Genomic DNA, 27,937 nt, shown 5'->3' on the forward strand with positions numbered 1-27,937 from the left:
AAGACCGGCTCGGGGTGAAGGGAGTGGAAGAACAATTTGGGAGGGGAAGAGATGGGGAGGGGGGCAGAAGAGGAGGAGAGGGGGTACAGATAGAAATGGAGGAGAGGGGAGGGGATGAGAGAGGAGGGGGGGGGGGGGAAGAGGAGGAGAGGGGGAAAAGGGGAGAGGAAAGGAGAGGGGAAAGGTGGAGGAGAAGGACAGGAGCAGGGAGTCAAGGGAGAGGTGAGCTGAGCAAATGACGGAACCAATGTGGTCTTCTTCCATGAACCCCCATGCTTTGTGAGGAGAGAGGTAGGAGTGTGCGTCCAACAGAGGCCAGGTTCCATCTTCTGACTTGACCTCACCGTGCCCCCCCCCCCCCCCTCATCCTCCTGATGAGCCAATCAGTAAAAACAACTGTCCGTCTTGGGAACCTGCTCCTAAAGCAGCCTCCGTCCATCCCCCAGGGCCCATCCAGTTGGAGGGAAATTCAGAGCCGTCCGCCAACCGTCCGCCGCAGGGATTTAAGGGTCGGGTGTACGACGCGGTCATCATCGCAGTGCGGGGCTGTCGCAACCATGACGGATCTCCCGGCGGGGCCGTCTGAAGTCTTCCTCCTCTCGGATTCATTACAAAGCCGGCAGCAGGGGTGCCTGGGAACCGCAGCGTCATCGTCCAGGCGTCTAGCGTCTGTCTGGCTGTCCTGCTGTGTTCGGGGCGCGACGGAGAGGACGGGTTTTTTTTTTTTTAAGATGGCGCTGAAACGCGAGCCTCGCTGCCATCTTTGAACGTTCTGGGTACGACACGACGAATCAACACAGCGTGACGCCAGGCCACGGGGAGGAAGTGTGTGTGTGTGTGCAGGCGGTAGGTGAGGAGACATGGATACTAGGGGACAGATCTGGAATGAGGAGATATCTGATATGAAGCTGGACCCAGTGGTTCATCACTGGTTAGGCACAGTCCGGACCCCTGCGGCACCCTGCTGGGGGGGGGGGGGGGGGGGGGTCACATGGTCACATCGTTACTGGTCACATGGGCTTCTAGTGGGGGAGCTACCAATTCCCACACTGATGAAACGGATACCTCCAGATTCGTAACACTTCATTTTCAGCTCTGTCCTGTATGTTAAACACGTACCATTTGATCCATTTTGCTGGCTTTTATCCAAAGCGACATTCAGAAGTGCTTAGTTCTAACATTACTTCGGTTGTTAAAGACAAGTATCGGTCTGTAATTTTAAACAATTAAACCATCTCAGCTATAAGAAGATGATCTACAGAGTACTGCTTAAAAGGACCTAGTGGCATATCAACAGTTGCAGTTCATAGTTTGTGGATGTGAGACATACCAGCAAGGGACTCAGGGGAAAAAATGCCATCGACTTTTTATTAATGAACAGTAATTCATTTTCAAAACAGTAGCAACAACTTAGTTAGCGACTGATGTGTGTATATACAAAAAGCAGAATTAATGGAACAACAGTTCAACAAACACAGCCACTTTCTGTTCGTAAGGGCATGCTATAGCATATTCCAATTTACAATAAATTACACAACACCCCTCACCAGTTCTCAGTGCATACTGTAGTTGGTGGTGAATTATGAACACAGGGTGAAGGGCTGAAACAAAGTATAAAAACGTTCTCACTACAAACAGAAATCAAAATGAAGATTTGTATTTTGGTTGAATGAAACAATTGTTGTTGTTTGAATTGGCAGGGTGAACATGACAGAGTAGGAGTGTCTCTTTATGCTTCACCGTCAGGTGAACAAATGATGGAAGTTCAATGGAGCAGGTCCTGCGGTGAGATGACATGCAGACAGAGCTGAACTCCAGAGGGTTGTGAGCTACAGCAGAGGTGAGCAGGTCTGAAGAGAGCGGCTGTATTTACAGAAAGGATTCTGAGGACCTGATTGATCTTGGTGTTTCTGTAATGGAAGAGTAAATAACAGTGGTTGGTCGAAGTCATGTATACTCTTATACGTATGAATATTTGTTGACATTTGTGAATCCTGCTCAATACGGGAAAAACTGCTGACTGACTAATACTGGATGTTAGAGTACAGGCCTCTTAAGGCCAGATGGGCTCTCTCTCTCTCTCTCTCTCTCTCTCTCTCTCTCGCTTTCTCTCTCTCTCTCTGTCTGTCACTTTGTCTCTCTGTCTCTATTCATCTCTCTCTGAGTGTGAACACATGAGGGTTTATAATGGGCTTCAGATGGGTGTGATAATTAGACCAGTTCCTCCACAAACACACTGCAGCCTTCCTCAAGATGAGCAGAGGGGTTAGAGGCAGAGGGGGGAGAGGCAGAGGGGTTAAAGGCAGAGGGGGGAGAGGCAAAGGGGTTAGAGGCAGAGGGGGGAGAGGCAGAGGGGGGAGAGGCAGAGGGGTTAGAGGCAGAGGGGGGAGAGGCAGAGGGGGGAGAGGCAGAGGGGGAGAGGCAGAAAAACACAGATAAACAAGAAAAAGGGAGGGATAGAGTGAGTATAAAATTAAACAGCTGGACTTTTATGCAGATGTGTGTGTGTGTGTGTGTGTGTACACTGCACACACGTGTGCATTTAGACACATTAGGGTTCGTTCAAAAGGCGCCTATACCTGCTGTAACAACTGTAATCTGAAGGGCGCCCCTCCATGACCCCTGACCACCAAACCAAAGTTGTCTTAACATGGCTGATATCTAAACTCCTTACAAGGGACAGACCACCAGAGGAGGGGGGTGCACTTACTGTGTGTGTGTGGCAGTCAATTTTTATCATTCAGTTTTAAAAAGGCTCTTCTTCGGCCGCCTACCTACATACAGTACATACATTTAGTGATGTACCTATAGTAACGAAGGAAGAACAGGTTGCAGTTCTGCTAGCCACCCTCACGGAGACTGCTGGGTCTGGGTCTTCCTGTAGGTTTCGTTGGTGATGGAGAGGTGCGTTAGACGGGCACCGTAGAAGTCCACTATGTAGTTGGACCCGTCCGAAGGACCCACGATCTGAGAGGCCAAACGAAAAAAAAAACAAAGCTCTTTAGACAGACATACACTCATTCGCTTTTCATCCATCGCAATCCTCCGTACCGTCGTCATCCGACCGCAGAGGGAATTGGAAAGTTCCGGAGCGTCCTCGGTTTGAGTGTGTTAGGGAGTGGGGGTGAACGACTCCGGAGACTTTCCCCTTTAAAAAACCGCGACCTCCCCGCGACATCATCGATCTGATGTAAACAGTAATCCTGTTTATTCATTAGCTCTCAAAGACGCATTTGCCAAACGCCACGCTGCTCTTAGCTCAGGTAGTTAGCCGCTAAAATATGGGCCTTTAGCGCCTGGAACGACGTCTAAATGGGATCTCCGGGGGAGGCGGAACTGTTTATCAAAAGTGACACTTCTTTAAAAAAGGAGAGAAAGAGCGAGGGAGAGAGGGAACGGGCGAGGGAGAGAGGGAACGGGCGAGGGACGGAGGGAAAGAGCGAGGGAGAGAGGGCAAGAGAAACGAGGAGACAAAGAGCAGACCCGGTCTAAAGCAGTTTGAGAGTGAGTGTTGCGTAGCACTTGGGTTCCCAGCGTGCAAGCGGGGCTGCTTAAAAGCACTGCTCTCCCCGGGCCTTCAAGAAGACATTAGTAGAACAATAAAAACAAGACCTGCCTGGCTTCATCCAAACAGCACCGGTTGCCGCTCTGGACAAACAGTGACTCTGCAAAGTCAACACCTGCCAGTGTATGGGTGCTCGGACTGGCTGTGGAGAAGCGAATTAGGTCTGTATTCCTGTGTGTTAGATCATAGGAAGAGAAGGGGCCCGGGAGACGGGGGGGCTGGACATCCCATAATATCTGTCCTCTACTGCTCATGGCCTCCTCTTTCCATCTCTGACGGCGCTCGAAACGGAGAATGAACTTCGTCCGACAGACGCAACATTAGACGTGCAAATGGAAAGGTGGGCTGGAGTCATGCGAGATTAGGTTGGGATGCAGCCCCCCTCTCTCTCCAAACAGTGGACCCCTAATAGGGACAGAAGAGGGGGAGGCCAGGGCCAAACAGGATGACAAATAGACTGGCGCCTCTCTCTCTCTCTCTCTTGCTGTCAGGCTGTAGGGCCTGACGTCTTAATGGGGGTGGGGGGGGGGGGGTTCCTAAGGGAGCAGGCAGCTGGGAGAAGGGTTGGAGGGCCGGGGGTGGGGGGCGGGGGGAGTTACGAGGCCCCCTGTGAAAACAAACCCAGTCTCATTAGCCCCCCTCTCCCCCCTCCCTTCTCACGGAGAGCTTACGCAATGGTACAGGTGCCCCACTCTGAATACAAACAGCCACATTCAGAGGCATACTGGAGAACAAACATGGACAGGCATTTGCACACACACACACAAACACAGAGACACACAGAGAGAGAGAGAGAGAGAGACACACACACACACACACAGGTATGTACACACGCAAGCGTGTCAAATGAAATGTAAATTCAAAACCTGTTTACGATATCTTAGATGTAATTTGGATGCTAATGGCCTGAGTCTTGACTGACTGAGGGTCTCACCTGCATAGAGATCAGCATGAAGTCCAGCAGGCTTCCAATCCCACAGAACCCCACTGTGCAGAATTTAAGCAGCCCTAGGAGAGGAAGAAAGGGAGGGAGGAAAAAAGGTGGAGAGAGAGAGAGAGAGAGAGAGAGAGAGAGAGAGAGAGAGAGAGAGAGAGAGAGAGAGAGAGAGAGAGAGAGAGAGAGAGAGAGAGAGAGAGAGAGAGAGAGAGAGAGAGAGAGACAAAGGGAGGGAGATGGAGCAGGGGGGGGGGAAAACAGAATGCATTTACAAGGGATTTACAAACAGACATTGCGATGACCTGTTTGTAAATTAAAAAGGATCATTGAGGCCTACTACCCATATTTAAGTGGGAGCACTTGCAGGCTGAACTGTGAGAGGTGAGCGATTGAGCGCGTAGACACCGCTGTGTCAAATCTGAGGTAAACGGGGGGGTGGAGGAGCTTACTTGTTTGTTAAAACCTCAAAACCACTTCACTTCTTAAAAACGTTGCCAAGTTAAAGCTCTCCAAAAAAGCTTTTTGGGGCACAACAGGTCTTTACAACTGCCTGTGAAGAAGCTCAGTGAGTGGAATAAACATCCGCCAGCTCCGTCACAAGTTGTTTTGATCCAGGCCAGCGGGGAGAGGGAGGATGAACCCAGGTGTCAAACAGACAGATACACCCCACTACGTCCATTAACCTCCTCTTCAACGGCAGACAGGGACAAGGCACGTCTCTCTGGCTGACTAGAACCCTGTTCCCCAGGGCACGGTGGGGTTCTGTATGACAGGGAGAGCAGAGGTGGTCATCGAGGCTTTCTATACTTGGGAGTTATACGTCATCAAAAATGACACCTGGAGTTTATCACGTTCATGCGGAGGTGTATTGACTACATCATTCCCGAGATATAACTTGAAATCTCACTGGGGTAGGATGTAGATGGCTGACTTTCAAAGCCTGATATAAACGTGTTTACTCTGGCCTTGGTCTTGAATTAGGATAAAGCAATCGGCAAATTATGTATTCTGTTCCAACACACACTGGTTAAAGAATTAGAATATTAATTGCCAGCAAATTTGAACAACTTGCGTGATTAAAACATAATTACTGCCAAAAAATAATTATGAACACTATTGGAAATTGCTCCATCAGGGGGTTAGTGAGGTTTGCTGATTCCTGGGTGGACGTTTTCAAAAAGACGCCAGTTGGGTGTCTGTCCCACAATAGCCATGCCCAGCTATGCCAGCTCACTACACCGCTGTGCAGCGGCTAAGCCCACGCTAACCTGTGCCAACCCAAACCAGGTGCTTCTCAGTGCAGCCTCTCGAGCCGGCTTGAGCCCAAACAGTATGGGGCTCCCTGAGCTCCAGAAAAACAAAAAGGATTTTCAGCCACTTTTCCTTTCGTAATCTTGCAGGTGTCTAATTAGCTCAACTCAACCCCCCCCACATTTTTGTTATTTTTATTAGGACAGCAAGAATGGAGGCTAGAACAACTGTGAGGCCTTCTAGCTTGCGTCCAGCAATTGCTGTTGATCAGCTTTCCCTAACGGCTCCCTCTTGGTGGCATAATAGAGGTGTTATTGAGGTCTTCACAGGCAGCGGAGACTGCCTTGGTTTTCTAAAGACATACTCCAGCTGATTACCTGTCAGCAACTGAATAACAACATTCCCATGCCCAGTTCTTAATTGGAGTAGGCAGACCCACCACTTTTCTCAGATAAGCCAAGCGAGTTGAGTAAGAAAAGGCTCAATAAGTGACCACTAACCACCCAAGTGTGATAAGGCACAATTACTTTAAACACATTTTCAGGTTCTTCATTGTTCTTCTGCAACACGTTAACTAAAAATCCTAAATTACCGTCAAGTAATTCACCCTCTTAAAAGATTTATAGGTAGGGCCTATTCATTGACACGACTGGAGATCAGAAAATGTGATAAATCATTTTAATTGCCATGACTACGCGATGAGGTCTTCACATCCCCGTTAATAAGCACATGCAAACAGTCCACACCCTGCATTTGTGATGCGTTTCAGAGTTTTGCATTCTAACCATAGCAAATGGCTAAATCAGTAGCGTGAGTGACGAGGAGTCAGATGGCTCAGCGGTTAGGGAATCAGGCTATCAATCAGAAGTTGCCGGTTTGATTTCTGGATGTGCTAAATGACATTGTGTCCCTGGGCAAGGCACCCTACTTGCCTCGGGGGAATGTCCCTGTCCTTACTCTAAGTCGCTCTGGAGTGTCTGCTAAATGACTAAATGTGAATTTAATGTAATGGCTAGTTTGACCAATGAGAGATCATAAAAGGGCACAGTACCTAGAGCTGGGTAACCAAGATAGAAGCGATCAGCTCCCAGCCACCCTAGAAACAGGGACAGGGCCACTGCAACTTTATAAGAATAACCGCTCCTGCAAGGAAAATCAAACATTGACTCAAATGAGATAAATATTGTACATGAATAAATGATCTATTTTGGCATTTTAGTAACGTATTGTGAGTTTTAAACTATAGTGTTTGAATATTGGATGAGTGGAATGTGCTATGACATGGTGGCTATTATGGAGTGGAAGGCACCAATTACAGTTGAGTAATTTAGCACATACACATTCCTGCAGGGGATGGTTTTGTTAAACCCCACTTCTTCTCCACTGAATCTGACTTCTGATCCATTAGACAGGCGACAGCTGACATTGGGAGCGGGTAGGCATTCCACTGAAACCATAACACAAACATTTTATCTAAAAAAGAAACCTGGAAAAAAACAAGCCCTTAAATAACAGACGCAGAAAGCTTAAGCATCATTCAAATTTCCCACCAAACTTACCCCAAGCAATCATGTCCTTGCAACCCTCTGGTTCTTGAGTAGCATCGTCTATCCTTGGCTCTTTACAAAGATACTTGAACAGCATTAAGGACCTTGTCACTAGTACATCAACTTAATTAGCCTATGGGTCGGGGATTTTTTATCCAGTCGGTGTCACTAATGCAAACAATAGTGCAATTGTGTGTAGACTTTTCTGGTCAGTCAAAAAGCCTAGAGCTATATATCTTTATGTTCAAGCATGCAATGTGCAGAGCTAACTCTACCCTTCCCAAAAATATAGCTTGTGAAAGCTAGCAACGTAAATTGTCAGTGCAGCAGGCTACCGGACTTACCTAGCTAGTGTAGTTAGACACAATTATAAACAAACCATCAGGAGATGGCATTATAAGACACATCTGGCCATGTGTAGAGAAGTGAAAAGGAGATTGTCTAGTTGACTAGCGAAGGTTAGACTGGGTAGCATTAACCAGTGTGGTTAGCTCTGCTACCTACCATCAATGTCAATATACTCGTAACAAATTGTTACTACAAAAATATTTAGCGAAAGGATATTGTCCAATGTGTAGATCTTCACAATTATCCACTTCATTTGCAAGAACGATTTTGAAATGACAGTAAATTGAATAAAAAACAATACTCCACAGTCCAGTGCGCAAACAAAACATTGGTGTCCAGAAGGACGCCATGTTGAATGTCTATATGGGAGTCATGTGATACACGTTCTTAAAGAAACACTTCTGAATAACACTTAGGACCAAATTCCTGTAAGTTCGTCGTATTACACTTATTGCATGTTTGTAGTTACTTCTTGTGATAACGTTGAAAAGATGACGCTTTCTGAGTTTTCGTTTCACTGTTCTCAACAGAAACTTAACGGTCTTACATCGCATTGCACGTATCACAAGAAGAGCATCTTTGTGCCAAAGTTAGCAAGTGCACACAACAGTAGCTTGTCTTGCTAAGCTAGCTAGTTAGCACTGTGCTAGGCTTAAGAAGTTGCTGTGCTCTATGGAATGGTATCATTTGGACACTGTCTATTGCTGAGGAGGTAACATTTAGTTTTTAACTAACTAACAAACTTATATGAGCTTAGCTGTGCTTTTGTTCCAAAGTTATCAAGCCAATACTGGTTGATAGGTACACTTTGTGCACCTGTTGCATACATGTACGTCTCGTTCATCCTTTCTTCTTCACAGTCGCAATGTTAGTTACTTTTGGTGGGCTAGGCTAGGTAAATGTACTAAATAAGTTGGTTGGCTAAATACTTTTTTTTGCAGTATATGAGCACCTATTAAATAGTTAATTATGTAGGTTTTCTAGCTTTGAAAGTCATTACATTATTTGTCACCTCCCCCTTTTGTTGCTCAGCTGAGTTTCACTTCCTGCTTTCAGGTAAGGTGCGGACACCACCGTAGACCTCCCGTTACAGGTAAGTGCTTCAACAAAATCAAAGCTATGAATACACAATTGAATATGTGTTAGTCAGAAAGTAGGTTATGTCTGTCACGTTTGTTTTGGTCATCCAAGGTAACTTGTTACAGCAGAGAGGTAGTTAACAATATTTATATTTACCGTGGAGGTTTGAAATGTAAAAAGACTGCACCGTGTTTTCTGGCTGAACTTAAAGAACCAGTTCAAGATTTTACATTAAATTATTTAACCAACCAATAGTTTCAATTGTTTATATTGGCTTAGGCTACATTTTATATATAGTTTTTTTTTATGGTGCGAATGATGAAGTTGTGTCCCATAATAGATCACATAGACTTGAAAGAAAAGTAACTTTAAATATGGAACAGCGAAATCTTTTACATTTACAAATGTGGCATAATGGAGTGTGAAATCATTCATGCTGTATTCAAATGCTCATTTAAACATGTTCAGGCTATATTTGGTTACTCTGTCTGAATGGATGTCTGATGTGAGGTTTATGTTTTCCCCTTCATCCCCGAAACAGGTTGATGCACTGAAGAACTGATCACTGGGACGATGTATGAAAATGTCCCAACAGGTAATTGCTGTTGGGACAAGTCCTATTCTGAGTGTTTGGATTCACTTTCCATGACGCATGCTCTGCTAATGTGTGTGTGTGTCGTGTCTGTGCATTTCAATCTGTGTATGGTCTGTATGTATATCAGTATCAATGTGGTATGTGTATGTTTTTCTTTGTGTGCTTGTATTTATTTGTGTATCTTTGATGTTTGTGTGTCTGTGTCTGTGTGTGTGCGTGCTCTCCAGTCTCCAGTCAGGAGCGCCAGCAGGTGCTGCAGGCCCTGGAGCGTCTGCAGTCCAAGCTGGTCCAGAGGGAGGAGTGGACCCACAGCGAGAGGCTGGCCGAGCTGAGGGAGGCCCTGCAGAGCCCGCTGCTAGGACACATCCTCACCCTCCAGCACTCCATCAAACAGCTCAAAGAGCAGGTGACCTAGGACCCCCCTCCCACACACACACACACACACACACTCCTTTGTCATTTTTTTTTATTCACATATCACAGAATGTCACCGTTTTTAGATCATTTGTATAAAGTGTTTTTTTTTCCTGTTCTGGTACACTTCAGAGCCAGTGTTTTTTTTAGGGTGGTCAATAGATAGACATTATAATGATTTTTTAAAACCTTTTCCTGAAGCCTAGGAGGCATTGAAACCTCTCTGCGGTTTCATTTGTATTCAGGATGTGTTTTTATTGACGTCGAGGGGGGGACAGAACTCTTTACAATAAACAATACACTGGACAAATTAAGATAATGGCTATAACCGACGCTTGTCTTCATATTGTAAGTGCTGCGAAGGTCAGACAAGTGTCTATGAACGCGTCAGGTGAAAACGTATTGTGGATATAAAGCCAAGGGTGGGGACGCACGGGAGTGTGTGTGTTTCCCCCCCCCCCCCCCCCCCCCCCCCTCCCTCCCCTGCAGATCTATCACGCTTTAATATCTACTGTCTTGGTTTGAGTAACGGCCTTGTCGGAGAAATATTGATGAAATGGCCCGGAACCTGCGTCGTCAGCCCAGGCTAAATAAGCAGGAGACTGATAAGTTTCCACAATGTGAGTCTAAAGGTCATTAATACATTACCTGTTTGGGACCAGCGAGAACTGCGGAGGAAACTATTGATTTTTTTTTTCCTTCTCTCTACCCTCCACAACACCCCATCCCACCCCTGGTCCACCCTCCGCTCTCCATTTTTATTTTGCCGACGTCGCCTCTGCCTAGAAGGGCAGTTTTGTTTTGCTGTATTGTCCAGTGTGCTATCTAACGGAGATCTCCGGAGTGTTCTATTATCGTGGGAAAATCTGGTGTTCAGGAATGTAGCTTGCTGTGGTCTGAAGTGCAAGCCTCAACTGGTTGTTGTCGTCACTGACTAATGAGATTGTTACCTTTTTCTTTCAACTGAAATGTTAAATTATCTTAATCCTATGCATATCTTCGACCTACTATAGTCTAAGATAGACAAACAAATTGTAATATTCACACCTCTAACTGCTGAATTCGCCTAAGTATGCATTTAATTCAAGAGCTTTCAGATAAACCATCCCAAAAGGAATACTATCACAACTTTCCTGATCCTGGTTAGTTATGTATGAAGTCATTTTTAGGGAAATGTTTGGCTCCCAGTTCACACATCCTTGGCTTTTTCACCCCCTCAAATCACATGAACCTTTATCAGCCTCATCCCCTCTCCTCTACACACTAACCTGCTCACACAACCAAACCTGGGATGATTCAAACCTTCCTCTCCACCTCCTCCTCCCTCTGTTCTCTCCCCATGCAGCTAAACTGCATGCCGCCGGATGCCTGCAGCGAGTTCAACTTCTCCAGGAAGGGCCAGCTGATAGTCAGCGCCAGTCGCCCAGCCAGTAGCCTGGCCACGTCCGGCCAGGCCTCTCTCCTGTCCAATAGCGCGGCCCCGTCCCCAGCAGGTCGCCCCTCCCCCGGCCAGCTCCAGAGATGGATCGACAGCGTGGCCAAGGTGATGGCTGCACCTGTTCTGCCCACGCCTTCCCCCCCCCCCCTCAATGTCTTCCATGCTGTCCCAGCATGCCACGAGGAGTGTGCTGCTACCAGGGCTGTGAGGCGTACTGTTCACGAGTGGGAAGGGGGTGGGGGCTTGTGTGCATGTTCAGTAAAGGTTTTCAGGAAGATACAGAGCATATACTGTAGACCTTGAAGTATTTAAAAAGGAGTGATCTAGTGTATACATTTAATGTGATATTACACATGAGGTGTCTTCACATTTCCTAAATGACCAATAATCCAGCCTGTCACCATCGAATTAAAACCCACCCGTCATTTCTTAAAAAGGATATAAATTAGTCATCGTTGATGTCGTTCCACACTAAAAGCAACGCCACAGTAAGAAAGGAAACGCAGCTCTTCTCCAGTCACGTCCGTGTTTTCCACTGACCACCGTGGGGCTGTCTTTCAGGGGCGCCACACGGAGCACATCTCCCTGCCCAAGCCCCTCTCTGGGGGTCTGGGCTTCAGCGTGGTGGGCCTGCGGCCGCAGGGAACCGGGGGCCACGGGGTCTTCATCCGACAGGTGCAGCCTGGGAGCGTGGCACACAGGTCAGCCCCCCACCCCACCCCATCACCTCTTGTCTTGTCATTCAGAACAAATTCTTATTAACAATGGCAGCCGGGAACACCCTGCAAAAGTCACCTTGAGGAGAAAGACAGCTCCGCAGCAGTTTGGTCTGACCCCCCCCCCCCCCCCCCCTCTCCCCCCCCCCCCCCCCCCCCCTCTCCCTGTGCTCTCGCCCTGCAGAGATGGGCGGCTGCAGGAGAACGACCAGGTCCTGGTGATCAGCGGCATGGCTCTGGACCAGAGCGTGACCCAGCAGCAGGCCCTGGCCCTGCTGCAGCAGCCTGGGGAGCGGGTGGACCTGGTGGTGGCCAGGGACGGAGCCCCAACGACGGCCCCGTGGCCCGGCACGACCACGCCCATTCAGACGGTAGGGAGCACGCCGGGGGTAAGGGTATGGATTGTATTGTTAATGTACAGGTGTATATATACCTACATATATATGTGTGTTTTGGTGATGTACTGTGTGGAATGAGTTCATTGATGAACACTGGATATGGCTTGTTAAGGGGGGGGGGGGGGGGGTGAGGAGAGGAGGTGGTTAGGGTATCTTGTTGCCATGCCAATCAATCCCGAGACAAGGGTGGGCTCAGTTAAACTCCAACTCTTTGACACCTGAAGAATACACTTAAACACTGTACACTTATGTTCTTAAATCCAATAGGAAACCCCGTTAGTGCTTCACTTGCTGGATTGCAGCTGACAATATGTATTTAAGTCTGCTCGCCCTGGCTCAGTCAATGTAAACATGACATGGAAGTCAGAGACGGTCTTTCTCTATATTCTAGAGATTGTTTCTGGGTTTCCCAGAAAGTGGTGGTCTTTATTGAAGCCACGTTTCCAAGGCTCACCCACAGTAGTCCATCTTCTCAACCATCAACGCGTTCTTTTACACCCAGTTCATTAAATGTCCTGTTGGCTTCTCCGTTTGGTTATTCGATATCAGGTAACCTAGAAGGACGTGACGAGCAGGAATCATTATCAAAGCATTATTACTATTAAACTTAATGGGGCTGAAATGGAACTGCAATTTCCACAGAAAGCGAGGTGAGGAGATAGGTCATGGTTGACTCAGGCCGACCCCTCTCTGTTTTCTCTGGATGGAGAAATAAACGCCACGGAGACGAAGGTGGATCAACAGCAAGGTTGACGGACGGAATTAACCCCGAGCTCTGGAAACAAACACTGCGGTCCCACCTCTCTTTAATTAAATAACCAAGAGGGGGAAAAAAATGGCTGCCCGCCCCAAAAAAAGCCACTGTGGAAAAAATGCGAGGAAAGTTTGAGCGCTGTCAAAACGTGTGCCAGACGGGCCCAATTTGAATGCAAACGATACGACACAGGTTAGCTCCAGCCCATTATGATAATGTATTGCCTATTTTGGGGTCATTATTGTATGGTATTTCACTATTCCCTCTTGTTTTAATCCTCTTTGGATCAAGGCCACATCCTGCATATCGGGACCCGACCCGCTGCTTTTGTTTTATTCATGCCGTGTTTCTCTTGAGGTCGTGTTTAATGGAGCGCCTGCTAGGGGAAAAAAGAGAAAGTCTGGATTTGATTTTATTGCTGTTCCCCCTGGCCTAGCTAACTATCTGTCACCCAAAGCCAAGACAATCCACCACTAACAACAGACCAGGCAGCGCTGATTTCCCGCCATTAGAACAGTTAAGTGTTGGCTCGGCTCACTTCCTATCCTGCCTCCGTTTGAATTTGTCACAGAAGGAATGACGGTAAACGCAAAGAATAAGACGCCTTTAAAATAAGCAGATCGAAATCAAAAGTAAAAAAATGACTGCTCGGTAGTGCTGTTTATTGTGTATGTTGATTTTTGTCATGAACCGACATCGATGGAGGAAACAGGCCTACTCCTCCTTCCTCTAGTGGAGACCAGCAGTGTCCATGAACCAATCGGCACGTCTCACCAAGACACCCGTCAATCAACTATATCCGGCCATTGCGTCACTCTCCTCCCCCATACTCATCCACTGAGTCATCCCTTCAAACAAAAGTCCCTCAGCTCAATCTCTATCCATCAAACAGTCCGTGCAAACATGTCTCCTTATCGTGAAAAGCTGAGAAAATATTTACCAACTGAAAAGTGAACAGGGTCCTGGGCTCTTGGGTCGCATGTTCAGAAGTCTGCTCTGTAAGAGAATGTTGCCCTGGTGCATTCTTTCACTTATACACCCCACCTCTGTTGCCTAATGACACTGAGATGTTTGAGAATGTTATCCTAATCGCAGTTCATTTCCTGGATCTAAAGAAACACAATGACGGCGGAATATTCTAGAAGCCTTGTTCTGGTCTTGTTCACAGTAGAACTGTTTTCGCTGAAGCTTAAAGCGCAGTCTCTTGAGGTCTCATTCTGGCTTTTGCATTATGTCGGGCCTGTACCTATAGAAGTTTGTTTGGATTTGGTAGGAAAACCCTGCGGTGTTTGTCTAACGATCACGTTACATTTCAGGGGACAGAACTGTAAACATGGAAGGAAATTACATTTAGCTCTTTTACTTCCTGTGATAGTTTTTTTTAAACCTTGAACAATATCAGTTATTTAAGTGTGAAACAAAACAGGTGAACTTTCGAGCAAAAGTTTCTGCAGTTGTTGCCTTTTTGTAAATATAAAAAGGTGTGTATATATACCTATATACAAAGGTATATAAAGGTGTAACGGATTGAGGAACCGGAGAACAAACAGTTTCGAAAAGGACACGTGTGCACGCTTCCCAAAAAACCTGACGTTTGAATGACGTGACTGTTCCTCCCCCTCCCGTTAGGAAACACGCTTAATTATCAAGCAGGACGTCAAACAAGCCCCGAGCCGTCACTGCACATCTGTGGCTTTGTAGCTCCGGTTCTTATCTGGGAAACGGCTCTTTCTCTGTAACAGGGATAAGGGCTTGGGAGAGCAGGGGCTTTGTCTCCTGGGGATGGAGTTGTGGGCCACAATGAGGTTTCATTAGATAGAGGGCAAACGACAGAGGAAGCCCCCCATCTGATAAGGGTGTGTAATAAGAGAGGAGAACCGCTCTGATTGCAGCCAGTTAATAAAGAACCTGGAGACTTGAGTGTGTGATGAGGACCGTAGGTGTGTGTGTGTGTGTGTGTGGGTGTGTGTGTGTGTGTGTAAAGAGAGAAAGGTAGAGAGAAGGAGAGATGGAGAGATCAGTGAGGTACACAGACTGGAAAACAGGACCCAAGAGACTTTGACGGATGTTTTCTGTCGATCAGACATTTATATTTCAAATGTTTCAAGTTTGTAATATCCAGCGTGGCTGCACAGCCAAGTTCAATAACCTTAATGAGAAACCTTTTGATGACTCCCTCTGACTCTGTGTGTTGTTCAGGGGGCAGAAGAGGCAGGTGCCTCCCTCTGACTCTGTGTGTTGTTCAGGGGGCAGAAGAGGCAGGTACCTCCCTCTGACTCTGTGTGTTGTTCAGGGGGCAGAAGAGTCAGGTGCCTCCCTCTGACTCTGTGTGTTGTTCAGGGGGCGGAAGAGGCAGGTGCCTCCCTCTGAGTCTGTGTGTTGTTCAGGGGGCAGAAGAGGCAGGTGCCTCCCTCTGACTCTGTGTGTTGTTCAGGGGGCGGAAGAGGCAGGTGCCTCCCTCTGAGTCTGTGTGTTGTTCAGGGGGCAGAAGAGGCAGGTACCTCCCTCTGACTCTGTGTGTTGTGCAGGAGGAGTGGGGCCACGTGGAGCACATCGAGCTGCTGAACGACGGCTCGGGCCTGGGCTTCGGCATCGTGGGAGGCAAGGCCACCGGTGTGGTGGTCAGGACCCTCGTCCCCAACAGCGTGGCGGACAAGGTCTGGATGTCCACACACACACACACACACACTAACACACACACACTGGCTCACACATGTTGTGGCTGTACCCTAGGCTTCTCATCGATAGCGGTGACGGATCTTTCACTGAACCGGAATGATGGTGTTGGTCATCTTGTATAGTCGTTTCGGGATTCTGGTCATTACCATGGCTGAATCTAGAAACATACTTCTTGACAACACCCTTTTGATACTTTTGATGACATAGTATGACATAGTATGACAAAGTATTTGGGTGTGTGTCCTGCAGGGATAGTGGAGAGAGTTCTTCCATTGTGTGGAGCCATCATCAGTACGTACTTACAGCCTGTCTAATTGGCCTCCTCTCTTTCCTGATCCTACAGTTATCCCCCTATGAATAGTACCCGCCTGTCGATTCAATACTAAGTCCTGCGCACAAAAGGGCTTGATTACATTGTAATAGCCTCTGAGCGTGAGAGGGGAGGGTATGTTCACCTTGTAAGGGGATTACAGCCTCGACGCTTGTAGGATGGAGTTTGAACATCCAGCCGTCACCCGCACGCTCTGCGAGGGCGTGGACTCAGGCATCCAGCCGTCACCCGCACGCTCTGCGAGGGCGTGGCCTCAGGCATCCAGCCGTCACCCGCAAGCCCTGCGAGGGCGTGGCCTCAGGAATCCAGCCGTCACCCGCACGCCCTGCGAGGGCGTGGCCTCAGGCATCCAGCCGTCACCCACACGCCCTGCGAGGGCGTGGCCTCAGGCATCCAGATGGCCCTACACGGTCCATGCTCATTTCAAACAGGCCAGGGTTTTTGTGTTAAATTTTCTACCCCCTCGTTTCCACTTTTAAGGGTTGTAAGCCCTATTGACAGTTAACTGGGGAACATGTCATTTGATTTGATAAAGAAAAATAAAAGGACACATACACACAAAAAAACATAGCTTTAGCCTCTTTAAGAAATGGTGTTATCCAGGACAAATCTGGATTCGGGAAAAACTCCCAGTTCCAGTTTGTGAACCTCCCCTCTTACCCCCCCCTCCACCACCCCCTTTCTTTCTTTCTTTCTTTCTCTCTCTTTTCTCTATCGCAGTGTCCGAGGACCCGGGCAACAAACCCCTTCTTGTTCAGAAGGCCCAGTGCAGCATTTCACCCTTCACTAGATCTTATGCTCCAAAAAAGCTGTCAAAATTGGGGCTTTGTCCGCCCTGGCGTTTCCCATTTCAACGTTTAATGGCCGCGGCCGGCTTCAATGCACCCCTGTGGTCCTGTGGAACAGAGACGGGGAGAGAGTGGAGGAGACTTCTGCTCTGGTTTATGCATCAGAGTCCTTTCATCTCCCTCTCTCTCTCTGCCTGTCTCTCTCTATGTCTCTCTCAGTTTTCCCTGGATTTGCATTCATACATTTTGCAGCAGGTTTAGTTAATAATCTAGCAGTGTGATCATTTGGATAGGCTTAGGTTTTTGGGTGTTTCAGAGGAGCTGACCATCGGTGATCTCCCTACTGAACGCTGTGTGTTTTTCACCATGTTCAAACTCTCCCAGCTATGAAGGCTGCTGATGCTGTAGGCCTCTTCTGTCCAGTGTGGAGTGTTTCCCCTCACAGGACAGTCTCTGTCTCACTCTTCCTTATAACTCCCCACATCGCTCTCTCTCTTTCTCTCTCATTCTCAATCTGTCTCTCTCTCTGACTCCTCTCTCTGTCTCTCTCTTTCTGTGTCTCCCTTTCTGTCTCTCTGTCTCTCTCTCTGTCTCTCTTTATGCGCTCTCTGCATGTCTGTCTGTCTCTCTCTCTTTTGCTCTCTCTCTTTTGCTCTCTCTCATGCTCTCTCTCTCTCTTGCTCTCTCTCTCTCTTGCTCTCTCTCTCTCTTGCTCTCTCTCTCTCGCTCTCTCTCTCTCTCTCTCTCTCTCTCTCTCTCTCTCTCTCTCTCTTGCTCTCTCTCTCTTTGGCTCTCTCTCTCTTGCTCTCTCTCTTTTGCTCTCTCTCTCTCTCTCTCTCTCTCTCTCTCTCCACCCCTCCAGGACGGGCGGCTGCGTACGGGCGACCACATTCTGCAGATCGGGGAGACCCCCACCCAGGGGCTGGCCAGCGACCAGGTGGTCAAGGTGCTGCAGGGCTGCGGCAGCCGCGTGCACATGCTCATCGCCCGCGACCCCCTGGTCCAGACCCCCGTGGCGGGGCCCCCCCTGCCCCCTCCCCCGCCCAGCGCCGCCCCCGTCTCCTCCCTGCCGCCCCCCGCGCTCACCCAGCGCAGGGTCAGCAGCACCGTGAGTGGCGTCAGAGCACCCACCAACCCACACACACACAGTACACGCACGCACCCACATACCTTCCAACACGAAAGGCTGTTACATGTTGAAGCACCAGTGTCGTTGTTGTTGTCGCAGCCCAACCTGGAGGGTTATGAGATCCACGAAGTGCCTCTAACCAAGAAGGAGGGCCAGAGCCTAGGCATCTCCATCATTGGCTACAACGCCTTAACCAGCGAAGGTAAGCTCCGCGCCCCTCTGCGCCCCCTCGCACGGCCCGCAGGCTAGCCCGCCTGGTCTGCTCCCTGGTGGGCTGCCTCTGTCACTGTCGCTGTGAGCTTGTCCTTGTTGATAGCGTTGTAAAGGCTGTCCTCCTCTCCCTCCTCCCCCTCCTCCTCTCCCTCCTCCTCTCCCTCTCCCTCCTCCTCTCCCTCTCCCTCCTCCTCTCCCTCTCCCTCCTCCCCCTCCTCCTCTCCCTCCTCCCCCTCTCCCTCCTCCTCTCCCTCCTCCTCCTCCTCCTCTCCCTCTCCCTCCTCCTCTCCCTCCTCCCCCTCTCCCTCCTCCTCTCCCTCCTCCTCCTCTCCCTCTCCCTCCTCCTCTCCCTCCTCCTCCTCTCCCTCCTCCTCTCCCTCATCCCTCCTCCTCCCTCCTCCTGCCCTGCTCAGACGCCGTGGGCGTGTTCGTGAAACACGTGGTGCCAGGAAGCGCCGCCGAGCAGAGCGGGAACATACGCGTGCATGACAGGATCATAGCGGTGAGACCCACCCACCCGCCATCCACCTTGTGCACGCGCATGTGTGTGAAAGCGAACTTTAACATGTGTATGCGTGTGTGTGAAAGCAAACTTTAAAAACTGCGTGTGTGTTTGTGTGTGAAAGCAAACTTTAACAACTGTGTGTGTGTGTGACAGCAAACTTTAACAACTTTGTGTGTGTGTGTGTGTGGGCGCGTCCTCCCCGCTCCGTCTCCCCAGCTGGACGGGGTGAGCCTGCAGGGCTTCACCAACCAGGAAGTGCTGCAGGTGATGAAGCAGACGGGCCAAACGGTCCACCTCACCCTGGTCAGGAAGATGGCCGCCCCCAAACCCACAGCCCGCGTCCTGGAGAGATCCCTGGACAAAGGTACCCCGACCAGGAAGTCGTCTCTCTTTAGAACCCCCCCCCCCCCCCGCAATGTTTAGTTAGAACCCCAGCTGAGGTACTACAGGGTTCCTTCGTGGATTACTCAGTGGTTTTTGTGTTACTTTAGTTGAAAGATATGAACATTTTTATGCGAGCGTTGGTGCGGAGAGTAAGAAGTTGAGTCACGTACGTGATTAAGTCAAATAAACAATGGGACCAAATGCACCATTAGGACTGTAGCCGACATCACCAGCCGCTTTTCAATTCTCGGGCCAATTGTTAGCTTCTGCCGTTTTTCATTATCAGCGCAGCCCCCAAAACGAAGATAAAGGTGACAAATTTGTTTACATCTCTTTCTCATTTCTTTTGGACCACCTTAAGGCTCTGTGCGGCCCAGAGCGGACCTTAAAAGATGTATGACCTCTTGTCCTGTCCAGCCCCCTGGCCACGCCGGCCTCCAGTGGCCTGCAGCACTGTCATTGGTCCAAGTGAAGGAGAGGCCATTTAGAAGAATGAGCTGTGGGACTCTTATCTCCCCACAACATGGTTGCTGTTATTACACTAGCGGGTAATGAGATCTGGGAAAGGGTGAGACTGTAAGCTTGTTAAAATAAGCTAGTCTGGACCACCCACCCCCCACCCTCCCTCCCTCCCTCGCGATGGCCTCACTCGTTTTGAACTAGGGAAGACTTGGTAGAAAATGTAATCTCCCCCCCTCCGCCACCCTCTCACCCTCCCTCCCTCTCACCCTCTTACCCTCCCTCTCACCCTCCCTCTCACCCTCTTACCCTCCCTTTCACCCTCCCTCCCTCTCACCCTCCCTCCCTCCCTCTCACCCTCCCTCCCTTTCACCCTCCCTCCCTCTCACCCTCCCTCCCTCTCACCCTCCCTCTCACCCTCCCTCTCACTTTTCCTCTCACCTTCCTCCCTCCCTCTCACCCACCCTCTCACCCTCCCTCCCTCTCAACCTCCCTCCCTCCCTCTCCATGGCCTCACTGGTTGCGAACTCAGCAGAACTCGGGTTGAAACTGTACTCACTATGTGCGTTTTACGGTACTAGTGAAAGGGACCGGGGGAACCAGGGTCTGCGTAGACTCTTACAGACTCGCGGCTGTTTAATGCCTGGATGGAGATACTCCCCTGTGGTGTGTATAGAGGCTGAAGTAACAAAGCTGGAGGACTTGTTCCCCAGTCCCAGAGCAGCCGACCACTCCAGCCGCAGCGCTCGCTACTAAAACCTACAAGTGGATATTTTGGAGGGAAAAACAGTATAGAGTGTTGGTCCTACATCTGGACCGAGGGAGAGGTCCTGACGTAATGTTATTTGAACACGGAGCGCCGTTGGAACAGAGTCCACACAGTGGAGTGGGCAGCTTCGCTGGCTTTCGGTCATCCCAGCTCGGCGGTGGATGTGGATAAGTAATAGCCCTGGACGCGGTTCTGGAGTGGCCTTGTTCCAGAGCACCTCAGGTCTCTTGTCTGGTCAGGCTGCTGATGGGGATACGCCAGCATTGGGCTGCCCCTCTTCTGTTTTAAAAGTACCACAGGGACAAGGAGTGTGTGTGTGTGCAGAAAGTGTGTGTGCTCACAGTGTGCGAGTGCACACAAAGCGTGTGTGCGATGCGTGAGCGGGCATGTCTTTTCCTGTGTGTTTAGCGCGTGTGTGTGTGTGTGACAGTCCAGAGAGAGCCGTCGCGCGTCTCTTTGAAGAGGTCGTCCGAGGTCAAGGCGCGGTCCTCAGACCTCCAGAGGGCCCCCGGGGCCCCCGTGGCCCCCAGCCTCCCCCTGGAGGCCCCGCTGTCCGGCCTGGACACCAGCAAAACACAGCTGGCCAGAGGTGAGCTCATCCATCCGCCTACACACAAACACACACACCACACACACCACACACACACACAGTCCCGTCACACCAAAACAGTTCTGTCACACACAGTCCCACACTAACAGACCCACGCCTCATTGCTCCGTGGGTCCACTCCCAAGCCCTCTCTGCTCTCCAGATGCAGGGAGCTGTCATTCTGAGAGAAGGATTGACACACACACACACCCCTGCTGCTCTGTAAACACAGAGATCCAGTTGCTGATGAGGGGACAGAGAGGGCACCATCCTGGGGTGCCACCCGCCCCCCCCCCCCCCCACACACACACACACACAGTCACAAGCTACCTCAGCGCTCACCACCTGATCATGTGTCGTCTGCACCTCCTCCTTTCCCATGCCTCTGGGTCTGGGTCACCGCTAGGCCACAGTGTAACTCCATCCTCCCCTCCTCTCACCCTCCCTGCCTCTCCTCGCTGCCTCACCTCCCTATCCTCCCTCCCCCGTCCTCACCCTCCACCCCCACCCTGCCTCTCTCCCGCCTCACATTCTGCTCCCCCCCACACACACACACCACCACCTAGATAAAGGGGTCACAGTGCAAGATATATATCACGTTATCTCTCCCTATCAAGAGAGGCAGGGCTTGGGTTAGGGTTGGGGTTAGGCTGAAGGGGGCGGGTGAGGAGGAGAGGTGGGTGAGTGACAGGGTCTCCATACTAAAGCTCCGACATGTCACGCTGTCGTTCCCTCTGTCTGGCGCCCAGATGGCCTGCAGTCTCCCCCTGACATGCCCATAACTATGTATTACTGTACTCATTCAGCCAAGCATTTGAGATTAACTGTTCTGCGATGGCGAGGTTAGCAATGCTAATTTAATCAGGTGCTGTACTCGGAACTGCAGGTTTTACAGCGGGCTCACATACGATTATTCTTAAAATGTGTGTGTGTGTGTGTGTGTGTGGTTGTATGATATACCCACCCACACACACACACACACACTGTGTACATTTTCTTGGCTCGTGACTTTGCCCCAGGGTAACTGTAAAACGAGCCTGTATCATGACTATTCATTGGCTCAGACCTTGTTTTATTTTCGTTCGATACAGGAAATCCTCTCGTAGCCTTCTCTGTGTTCTGAGTTAGACTTTTCTCATTCACTCAAATTCCATCGGTAAAGGAAAGTTGATATGGGGTTTAATAATGTTGTGGTCTTCATACGCACGCACGCATATACACACACACAGGCACCCCCCCCCCCCCCTATATACCCACACGCATGCAGACACACACACACACACACACTTCCAGCTTCAGATGTGTGCTTGTGTGTTGCAGGTGTCGAGGCGGTCTCAGTGACTGAGCAGGAGCTCAGGGCTAAATGGGAGCAGGCCCTGGGCCCTCAGTACGACGTCATGGTGAGACACACACACACACACACACACACCTCCATCAAACACACACACCTAGCCAGGTCTAATGCACCCACACAGGCAAGGCCGTCCTCTACTGGACTCAGACTGGAGAATGACACTGCACAGCAATCCCTCCAATCCATTCAAGTTTGCGCAGCACCTCTTAACGTCCTCCTGAACGAGAGGGGGCGTCGCAGATCAGCGTCAAGGATTTAAAAAAAAAAAAACCTGTGAGACAGAATAGCGAGTGAGTAGTAGAGTGGACAATGACCCTGGTTCTGGTTGTCCTCCAGGTTGTGGAGCTGGACCCAGTCATCGAGGACGACGCTGAGCTCCAGAAGTTCTCCAAGGTGAGGAGCTGTCTGGACGCCACAGGTCCCTCTGGCCCCAGGTCCCTGTCTGGACGCCTCAGGTCCCTCTGGCCCCAGGTCCCTCTGGCCCCAGGTCCCTGTTTGGACGCCCCAGGTCCCTGTCTGGAAGCCCCAGGTCCCTCTGGCCCCAGGTCCCTGCAGGCCTGGTTAGACTCCCTTCACGGGGGGCTCCCCGGTCGCTCACCTGATGCACGTACCATGCAGGCTGAGGCCTCATCGCATGTTCACGTTGTGGCCTGGGCCTTTTGCTGCATGTATTCCCCTCTCTCTCTCTGTCCCTGCCTTCGGTTCAAAACTGCGGCTGTACAACCAGGAAGTGATGCCCCCCCCCCCCCCCCTTGTTCATTCCTGTCTTCTTCTGTGGTGCAGCTGCTGCCCATCCACACCATGCGTCTGGGGGTGGAGCTGGACTCGTTCGACGGCCATCACTACATCTCCTCGATCGCCCCCGGGGCTCCGCTCGCTAAGCACGGAGCCCTGAGGCCTGAGGACGAGCTGCTGGAGGTACACACACGGACACGCACACGGACATGCACACGGACACGCACACGGACATGCACACCCACACACACGGACACGCACACGGACATGCACACACACGCAAAGATGCAGATACACATGGACATGCACATACATGCACATGAAGACACACACACACACAGACCTGCACACACACACAGGGGGGGGGGTGGTAGTGTGTGTGTGTGTGGTTGTGCAGATAGGTGAGTGGACTAAACAGCCCCGCCATCTGCACCCCCCCCCCCCCTCCCACCCTTGCCTCCGCTCCCACTGCCTAGCCCCTCTTCCTGCCTCCCCCCCTCCCCTCCTCGGCCTTGCTCGGCAGGCTCTCTTTGCTGTGTCCTCAGCCTGTTGCTGTTGGCAGCAGAGGCACAAGCATCGTCAGCTAGGTGGCACAGGTGGGCGAGCTGGTGGGAGCAGAGACAGGCCGGGGGAGGGGGTGGGGCCCAGGCCGGAGGAGGTGGTGGGGCCCAGGGCGGAGGAGGGGGTGTGGCCCAGGCCGGAGGAGGGGGTGGGGCCCAGGCCGGAGGAGGGGGTGGGGCCCAGGGCGGAGGAGGGGGTGTGGCCCTGGCCGGAGGAGGGGGTGGGGCCCAGGGCGGAGGAGGGGGTGGGGCCCAGGGCGGAGGAGGGGGTGTGGCCCAGGGCGGACGAGGGGGCGGGGCCCAGGCCAGAAGGTGCAGCACATCTTCCGTAGGAGGCTCACGTTTAGCTTGTGGTTATTTTGGGTTCGCAGCTCAGCTTATGTTAACGCCCAATGATTGCGTTCATCACCCTCATAAAAACAGACACACACACACAACAACTGTTGATACCCAAGATGCTGGATTCTTTTTTTTGAGTCTTCATGAAGGGCGTCCGTGGTGGGGGGTTGTAGAGGGGTTCTGGCAGGGCAGATGGCGGTTAGCAGGGCCGGGCTCTCCAGCAGCTCCTGTGCAGCCTGCTCCTCTAGACAGCATGAAGCTGCCCAGCAGACACACTGGTCCCCACACAGAGACACAGCCTCTCTGTTTGGAACACACACTCCTGTACACAGTATACACGTGCACACACACTGAATGAATGAATACTTTTCTACTCAAGCTGATCCCAAGTGTACGTGTGTGTGTGTGTAGGTGAACGGGGTGCAGCTGTACGGGAAGTCGAGGCGGGAGGCGGTGGCGTTCCTGCGGGAGGTGCCCCCCCCCTTCACCCTGGTGTGCTGCAGACACCTGGCCCAGGAGGAGGGCAGCGAGTACCAGCCCGACCCAGAGGACTGGGGCTCCCACAGCCCAGACGCCCGGCTGGACGAGGTGAGGACGCCACACACACACACACACACACACTAATGTAGACACCCTCCTGCCCCCCCCCCCCCCACCCCATGTGACCCGTCTCCTTGCCTCCTCACTCCCCCCCCAGATTGAACTGAAGCTATCCTCTATGCTGGCCGGACAGCCTTCCACCAGAGACACTGGCTACGACCAGCTCTCGGTAGGCTAGCTTCTCCCTTCCTCTCCCTCTCCCTCTCTCCTCCTCTCCCTCCTTCCCCTCTCTTATCCTCCTCCTCCACTCCCTCCCTCCTTCCCCTCTCTCCTCCTCTCCCTCCCTCTCTCCTCCTCTCCCTCCCTCCTTCCCCTCTCTCCTCCTTCCCCTCTCTCCTCCTTCCCCTCTCTCCTCCTCTCCCTCCCTCCTTCCCCTCTCTCCTCCTTCCCCTCTCTCCTCCTTCCCCTCTCTCCTCCTCTCCCTCCCTCCTTCCCCTCTCTCCTCCTTCCCCTCTCTCCTCCTCTCCCTCCCTCCTTCCCCTCTCTCCTCCTTCCCCTCTCTCCTCCTCTCCCTCCCTCCTTCCCCTCTCTCCTACTCCCCCTCTCCTCCTCCTACTCTCCCTCTCTCCTCCTCCTGCTCTCTCTGCTCCTGTCACTCCACACCGTATCATCCTAAAGAATATCGGGGTTGTAACTCCATGGTGCCTTACCCGACCAGGACCATGTGACCTTGGAGGAGGAGCCTGTGGACCTCACGCCTCAGGACCACAGGGACCCCGAGGAAGAGGAAAAGAATGAGCAGGAGGAAGAGAAGGAGTGGGAGGAGGAGGAGGAGGAGGAGGAAGGAGAGCTGGCTCTCTGGTCCCCTGACGTCCAGGTTCTGCAGTTGGAGAAGGGAGAGAAGGGCCTGGGCTTCAGCATCCTGGACTACCAGGTAGAGGATCTCCACAGGGCCTGGCCACCTGTCGACCCCCACCCTGGTCTCTCCCCCTCCCTCCTTCACCCGGCGTTGGCTCTCTCTCCAGCGCTCCCTCTCTCCTGCTCTCTCTCTTTCCCCTCCACTTCCCCTGTTCTTTCTCTATCTCTCTCTCTCTTTCTCCCTCCATCCCTCCCTCCCGCTATAATTCCTAGGGGAACGTAAACAGAGGGGGAACATGAGATCTTGATCCCAAGTACCAGCAGCACTGACCCTTGCTAGAACCTGGCGGTTAGGCCTGGACGTTCTTGGAAAATACACAGACAAATGGATAAATGGAAGATCTGATGGATGGATGGAGGGAGGGAGGGTGCCAACTGAATTGTTTACGTCCGTGACTAGAGTAGGGTTTTGATGAAGTGGGCCTAAATATGCAACCTCTTGACATATTCCAGTCCCAAATCAAGTGAGGGGTATTGAGTCCAATGCGGTACTGTTTGGGGCGTTCGGTAAATAAAGCCCTTTGTGAGTAATGGTATCTACAGTAGCATGCAGCACACCTGATGTCACTCTGAGCTGGCTCCAGCAGGGCTGAAGGACCAGTCTGAGATCCCAGTTTCATGGTGCTCTGTCGAGGCCCAGAATGATGGCCCACCAGACCCAGTCGCATGGCTGTTTAATAGCAGTAATACTAGCAGTGAACCTGGATGAGGTCCCCTCCCGCCTCTAAACCCCCCCCCCCTCCCCCTCCACACACACACACACACACACACACACACACACCCTCTCTCTCTCTCAAGACTCAAAGCCTTCGAAATATAGACAAACCCTGCAGACTAGATGATGATATGAGTGTCTCGCGTCTCGTCGGTTTGATGGAGGACCACATCTTTTCTCCATGTGCGCGCGCCCAGTTACAGGTCATGGTAAAGTTTCAAATAAGAGGCTTCTCTTATCGCCATTTGCTTACAGTTTCAGGGAGATGGCGAAACAGAGAGGGCTCAGACGCAGACTATTGAACCCATCTGACTTTCATTTTTTAGCACCGTTTCCAATAGACACGATGGATCTGCCGGCCAACGGTGAAAGGGACTTGGTTTGGAGTAAGAATGGGATGTTTGGTCTCTAAAACGAGTGATGATTAAACAGTTCTGATGATCAATCTCAGGTTCATAGAGATACTGTCCAGAGTTCCCTAGTGACCAGGACGGAGGGCTAGAACTTTTCAGAGGGAACGGAATCGTAAACATGATGCATTTGTGATGTTTAGACTGGGATGGAAGGTGCACTTTGAGATGTGTGGGGTGGATGTGTACCTTTAGGCACACGCACATTCCAGGAAGCTATTGTTTCACCTCAAAGACCTCCAGAACTTTCCCTCTGCTTCCCTCTCCCTCTATCCCTCGCCTCCTCCTCCTCTATCCCGGCACCAGCTGAGCCCTCACTGTTTAGAGCAGGTTAGTGCCCTGTGTGTGAGTGTGTGTGTGTTTGCATATAGTTGTCCTCTGCCTGAGGGGGGTTGAGTGTGTGTGTGTGTGTGTGTGTGTAAGGAAGAATTCTGCACACAGTATTAGGTACAGTTTCATTTTACTGACTACTCTATGCTAGCGTTATTTTGAAGTGTGGGTGAGAGTTGCAAATTTGAACGCTTCCAGTTTTTTACGTTTTTTTTATGCTGTAGCCTGTTTACAAATGAGACCATACTGCCTTTTAACAGCATAACAGTTTTATTTAAAGGCAGCTTGAAATATAAGGTATGAAGATAAGAGCCTGAACAGTGTGTCTCTCCCTCTGTGTCTCACAGTACTCTCTCACTCTGCTCCCTCCCTCCCTCCACCTTAATGACTCTCTCCGTCTCTCTCTCTCTGTCTCTTTCTCTCTCTCCGTCTCTCTCTATGTCTCTCTCTCTCTCTCTCACCCACTCTGCTCCATCCCTCTCTCCACGCTAACGACTCTCTCCCTTTCTGTGCTACAGTAGCTGAATTAACCCTGGAGGCAGTGAAGCAGCATTGATTTCAGGGGCCAGTGTGTCTCCAGCACTGAGCTGCTCTGGGCTGATCAGCCTGCCCAGTAACAGTGACTGTACAGTAATGTGCTCCACTCTGCTTGTAGATGCACTGTAGGGCTTCCTATTGTACAGCACTGTTGACTTGAGGGGTCACCCCACACCCACACACACACACAGCCCAAACCTCAAACACACACACAAACACACACCTTACACCGCAAACCTCACACACACACACATACATGCAGCACAAACCTCTAACACGCACACACTGTACAACACCTCTCTCACACACACGCACACACACACACAGCACCCCACTATCTGTAATAATCCAGTCTGACGAAGCCTGCAGTTTGAGATCAGAGCGTATTTCCAGCACGGTGAGGTATGGGTCCCACTATCAGTGTGAGATCCGTCTGAGGGGCCTCGTCCATGAGGGCCCCTGTGGTCTCCTGTGGTTGAGGGCCCATGAGGGCCCCTGTGGTCTCCTGTGGTTGAGGGCCCATGAGGGCTCCTGTGGCCTCCTGTGGTTGAGGGCCCATGAGGGCCCCTGTGGCCTCCTGTGGTTGAGGGCCCATGAGGGCCCCTGTGGC

At 51.0% G+C, this 27,937-nt stretch overlaps 2 protein-coding genes across 4 annotated transcripts; one reads left to right on the plus strand and one right to left on the minus strand.

Moving 5' to 3' along the window:
• Positions 1–1,342: 1,342 nt before the first annotated feature.
• Positions 1,343–8,086, minus strand: tm2d1 (TM2 domain containing 1). Its single transcript, XM_047036861.1, has 7 exons — positions 7,865–8,086; positions 7,313–7,386; positions 7,092–7,200; positions 6,805–6,896; positions 4,500–4,573; positions 2,806–2,967; positions 1,343–1,910 (listed from the first exon to the last, which is right to left on the minus strand). The coding sequence occupies exons 1-6, from the start codon at positions 7,996–7,998 to the stop codon at positions 2,851–2,853; spliced, it is 600 nt and encodes a 199-aa protein (XP_046892817.1). The 5' UTR covers positions 7,999–8,086; the 3' UTR covers positions 1,343–1,910; positions 2,806–2,850.
• On the plus strand, positions 8,009–26,044 carry LOC124478561 (inaD-like protein). Of its 3 annotated transcripts, none has more exons than XM_047036858.1 (19): positions 8,009–8,076; positions 8,705–8,741; positions 9,270–9,323; positions 9,551–9,729; positions 11,083–11,280; positions 11,737–11,876; positions 12,076–12,262; positions 15,572–15,700; positions 17,704–17,949; positions 18,070–18,172; positions 18,597–18,685; positions 18,905–19,052; positions 20,731–20,889; positions 22,210–22,289; positions 22,580–22,636; positions 23,027–23,161; positions 24,289–24,465; positions 24,575–24,646; positions 25,136–26,040. In XM_047036858.1, the coding sequence occupies exons 3-19, from the start codon at positions 9,302–9,304 to the stop codon at positions 25,556–25,558; spliced, it is 2,544 nt and encodes an 847-aa protein (XP_046892814.1). In that variant the 5' UTR covers positions 8,009–8,076; positions 8,705–8,741; positions 9,270–9,301; the 3' UTR covers positions 25,559–26,040. The 3 variants fall into 3 exon arrangements, with proteins under 3 accessions (XP_046892814.1, XP_046892815.1, XP_046892816.1); XM_047036859.1 differs by lacking the exon at positions 8,009–8,076 and adding an exon at positions 8,272–8,360; XM_047036860.1 differs by lacking the exons at positions 8,009–8,076; positions 24,575–24,646 and adding an exon at positions 8,272–8,360 and having other exon boundaries at positions 25,136–26,044.
• The last annotated feature ends 1,893 nt before the right edge of the window (positions 26,045–27,937 follow it).

The sequence above is a fragment of the Hypomesus transpacificus genome, chromosome 16 (assembly GCF_021917145.1).
Source record: "Hypomesus transpacificus isolate Combined female chromosome 16, fHypTra1, whole genome shotgun sequence".
Lineage (NCBI taxonomy): Eukaryota > Metazoa > Chordata > Actinopteri > Osmeriformes > Osmeridae > Hypomesus > Hypomesus transpacificus.